The 4,711-nt window shown below is 42.2% G+C and overlaps 1 protein-coding gene across 1 annotated transcript; it reads right to left on the bottom strand.

The window, feature by feature from the left end:
• Positions 1–1,764: 1,764 nt before the first annotated feature.
• CTXND1 (cortexin domain containing 1) lies at positions 1,765–1,944 on the bottom strand. The gene has a single exon (XM_075714646.1). The coding sequence runs from the start codon at positions 1,942–1,944 to the stop codon at positions 1,765–1,767; it is 180 nt and encodes a 59-aa protein (XP_075570761.1).
• Between the last annotated feature and the right edge of the window lie 2,767 nt (positions 1,945–4,711).

Consider the following 4,711-nt stretch of genomic DNA (forward strand, 5'->3'; position numbering starts at 1 on the left):
GTGTGAGGGTAAATGGAGGTCTGGACAAGTCCTCTGCCTGGGGAGAACTTCCCTCACTGTACATTGAGATTCAGGTCTTCCCCATCAGCTTCACAAGGAAGAATTGTAAATCAATACCTTATTTCTGTATCCCTATCTAAGGCTCTCCAAGTGCTTTCTGGTATTATGAGACAGACAAAACAATGTGAGACAAGTTAATATTTTTGTACCCATTTCACTGATGAGTAGACTGAGGCACGTAAAGAAGTGACTTGTGTGATCATCAAACAAATCTGTCAGAGCTGAGGATAGTAACCTACAAAGTCTACACCCTGATTCCTTGTCCAGCCTTTGGCTCCACCTTTCTCACCCACTGTGCATCACCTTATGGCAAGAACCTAGACATCATGTAGGATAGTAAGGAAGAGGAGAAATAGTGAAACACCCTTCTTGCAGATTTGTGCTTTCAAGTCTTGCCTGCTCATGATGCTTGTTGTGGTTCCAGTATCTACTCTGTATAGCTTCAGCAACTCCTTACAATCCCTTAACCCAAATGTCACTAAAAAAAGGCAGCTGTGAGCAAAGCTTAGAATTTGTGGGACAGAGGACATCAGAATCCTTCAATCCCCATTCTTCAAAAGGTAAATAATAAATTTCTAAAGCTTCCCTGTTCACTTACACCTTCTTGCATAATGGCTGTCTTAATGAATTGAGAGAAGGAAATGTACAGCTATTCACCTTACAAATTTGTGGAAAAATTCTTCTTTTGAAGGTGCTGAATTTCTCCGAGGTAGAATGCATATTATTGTATGTTACTGTAACTGTTATGCTGAGGAGTCTGTCTGAGTAACAAAGCTAGGAGCAATGCCTCCTTGCTTGTTGCCTTTGTCACTCTGTTTGTGTGTCATCCCACTGAAGTGCACCTGAAACAAAAGGTGAATGAAGTTGCATGTGGAATCACTTTTTGAAAATCACAGCAAGTTCTACATAGTTGAAACCAGCAGTGTCCAAGCTCTGCTCTGTGGACTTCTGGTGGCTACCAAGCTCATCGTAAGTGGTCTAACACATCTGGCTAATACATAGACATGTGGCAGATGATAAAATACCTAGTGTTTGCATGAGTAGGATAGAGTGAGGTGGTGCTACAGGGTCAACAGTAGTCCAAGACCCCCTTGGGAACTGTAGTCTGTGCTTCTGTATCCTGATCACTGGGGATATGACTGCAGTGTGGTAGGGAGTGTATGTGCAGAACCAAGTGAGTCGAAAATAAATCTGCTCATATAACCCTACTTAACCAGGGGTGCTGTAGCACTTCTACTTAGTGATGCTCTGGGATACAAAATTATAAAATCTGAGCCTTGTTTGAAACACAAATATAATGACTGAGGAAGATATTGGAAGCAATCTGTTCCCAGGAAAGACAAAATGTTCTTGGTGCTTTTCCAAATTCTGGTGGGTACCCTGGATTTGTGGGAGATATTGAGGGGAGGGCAAACTGTGCTAGACCAAGAGTTATATTAGGAAAAGTCTGGAGAGTCTTGTGCTACTCGAGTTACCATGATAACTGTTTTCAGTAAAATAAGGATTGCTGCATAGTATTAAACTGTGCTGCCAGAATGGCTTGGTAATATCCTGATCAGTTGAGCAAGAATCATTTACACTATGTGCTCTTAGAGATATTGCTGTTGCCCTGCATATCTGAAAATAGCTGTTTGTGTGTTAGCCTTCCTGGTGGGAAAAGGCCCTGGATCGCAGCATTTTATGGCTCTGTCTAGTGAAGTCCTTTCAGTCATCTAGATGCTGCTCCTCCCATGTAGACGTAGGGATGGCACTGTAAGGGTCCATGATGACTTTTGCACAGCGAATAATCATCACAATCAAGAAGAGGCAGAGGAAGACGAAACATGCTAATGTCAGCCCCTTGTCCACATCAACGTACACAGGCTCTGGGGTTGGTCCCTCCATTGCTTATGCCGCTCTTCATCTGGGTTTATATTTACTCCTAACATCATCAACCACCTGCAAAACAAACACAGTGTCAGACACAAGTGATTGCTGCTCCTGAGTATGGTGAAACTTGGGTGTAGAACTGGAAACAGAAAATCTCTGTGATATATTCTTGTAGGGAAATAAACCTGCTGGAAATGTCATAGCTCGGGTAACTGTGAGAGCTATCAACAAGAGAAATCTCATCTCCAACTTTATTTAGCCCATGAATACTTCCTGCTAAAATATTAGACAATAGATATTAACAAAGAAAAGAGAAGCAGTGGTGAACAAACACTATCCACTTGAAATATCATCCCTTAAAAGACACACAGACACTGTTCTTTTCTCAGCATTTCCCAATCACAAAAATATTTCCTCTCCTCTGCTAGTGTGAAAGAGCAGACAAATGGCAGAGCAGACTGTTTCTATCCCAATTTTCTTCTCTGTCCAAACATTCCCTGTCTTCCACTGGCACAAAGCAAAGTGAAAATTATGCGTACTTATTTTCCATAATATTTAATCTCTGGTACTCATAGGTTCTACAGGCAGTAGAAGATTTTTAGGAACAATGTAATTTTTAAATGGGTTTTTTATCACCCAGAGAGGTACAGGGAATTATGTGATTAGTACAAGGATTATTTTATTTGATGCAGATGTCTGCATAGCTGAAGGTCTTTTCTGACCTCATAATCTGAACACATAACCAAAATGGCTTCAGCAGAGATTGACTCCCTTCTGCCTCTGCCAGTTTGCCTCTGGATAGTTCATTAGCTGCTGACACAAATTGCTTTGTATGATGATGCTGAGGGAGAGGAACTGACCTGACTCATGGAACAGAGTCACTGCCCAGGGATGGGGGAAGCTTGACCTTTAGTCAAGGAGGTAGAAGTGTTGAGGGCTGCTAATGTAAAAGAATATGGAATGCCTCTTTAAAACAAGCAACAAGAAAAAAATGGTTGTTCACATCAAATGCAATAACCAATCTAAGAACCGATCCCTGCTTCATTTGGAGAAGAGAGATGGGAAAGAAGATATTGAACCATAGGAAGAATTGGGTGAACCTTGGGTATCAAATGGTCCAGTTGCTCTCTATAACTACATTAATGCAGTGAGGAAATCCCAGGCACAGGTTTTATCTACGCAGCCAAGTTTGCCCGGTTACATTTCCAGTGAGCTGATGCTGCTGGCAGGGCTATTTCAGTAGCGGTTCACATCTGGCTGGAGCATCGTGTTCTTGTAGCATTGTGCTGTGCCAGCTGCGAGTGGGTGTCCCAGTGACTCCAGAACTCCTATGCCCTGAGAATTTTTCTCAGGGTGAACTCAGGATCTTTTATTTTAAAAGTTCACAGTTCCTTCTCTGTCTCATAATTTGCTCCTTTTCAAGTTGTTTTCCAATTTCACCACCTCCTAGACCCTAACAAGGCAAGTATAAATCAGCTGGGCCCTCTTGTCTATTTTAAGCACAAGGACAGATATTTTTTTAATTTCCTGAAAGCATAGAAATTACTGCAACAGCTGGTCCTGCAGCAGGGAGATGAAAGAGAGGTTGATGACACAAAGTGAATGAAACCAAGCAGATGTTGCATGTATTTACCAGTCAGATCCTTAGGATGGACCAGCAAGTTTGGGCTCATGAATAAATCACTGAGGAGTGGAGTCAGACTTGTAATGCTCACCCAGCCTGATCAGAGGTCTGTTATTCCCAGAAGAGACTGTTACCACTCTATTTCACCAGCCAAGAGATCTTACATTACAGTTTATAACTTCATTTGGTGAAAGAGAGGCAAGTCAAGGCAGAGTATTAAGTGTGGATACTTAATTTTTTTTGTGGAGCAGAAGAAAAAAAGGTGTTATCAAAGCTACTAATGTAGCCCAGTCCTTCCTGAAGTACTCTTGTGAAGGTCCAGCAAGGATGGATTTGATTTTTCCCTCCTGACATTCTGGCTACTGTACCATGTGGTGTTATTCCACACTAAGTTACCTCCTGCAGAATATCAGAACTACCTGGTAATTTCCATCAGTACTGATCTTTGAAAAACTGCATTTTCAATCAAATGTAATTTCTTCTAAAAGATGAATCATTTACTTAGAAAATGATCTGAGGTCTCAAGTAGAGATCCATCCCTTGGAGATTTTTCTCTTCAAAACAGCATCACGCAATCTCATGGGAGTTGTGTTTCAAGTGCTGCGTCCTTCTGCTTGCCTCTGCCCACAGGACTGTGGATGGACGATGTTTCCTGTGAAACACCTGAGCTGTCATGCAGTCCCCTCTCCTACTGGAAGAGAAAAGCATGTTATGGGAAGGATATGGCAGGCAGAGAGCTTTACCCAGAGAGCAGGGTGAAAGCATATGGCATCTGAGCTGTAGATCACACAGGAAATTAGTGACAGCTTGAATCTAATGGTTTCAGGTTTAGGTTGATCCATTTTGCCAAAAAGTCAACATTTTCAGTGGGAATATAAATATTTTTTCCAAAAAGCTGTATTCTTGAGGTTGTGTAAATCGCATATCTTCCCTCCTTCTGCTCTCCCCATAAACTTGATAACATTTCTATGCTGTGACTACTATCCTGCATTAAGTCCTTAGTGATGGAGAATGTATTTCTTGGGTCTGGCCAGAAGGGCCTGGCTTTCCAAGTTGCTCCCCTGGCTCCCAGCTTGACTGCTCACCTGAATCTGTCTGCGCACCAGCATTGTCAGAGGGGGAAACCTCTGCAGACCCAGCTTGTCAGAGCCACACCAA

Source organism: Pelecanus crispus, chromosome 7 (genome assembly GCF_030463565.1).
Source record: "Pelecanus crispus isolate bPelCri1 chromosome 7, bPelCri1.pri, whole genome shotgun sequence".
Lineage (NCBI taxonomy): Eukaryota > Metazoa > Chordata > Aves > Pelecaniformes > Pelecanidae > Pelecanus > Pelecanus crispus.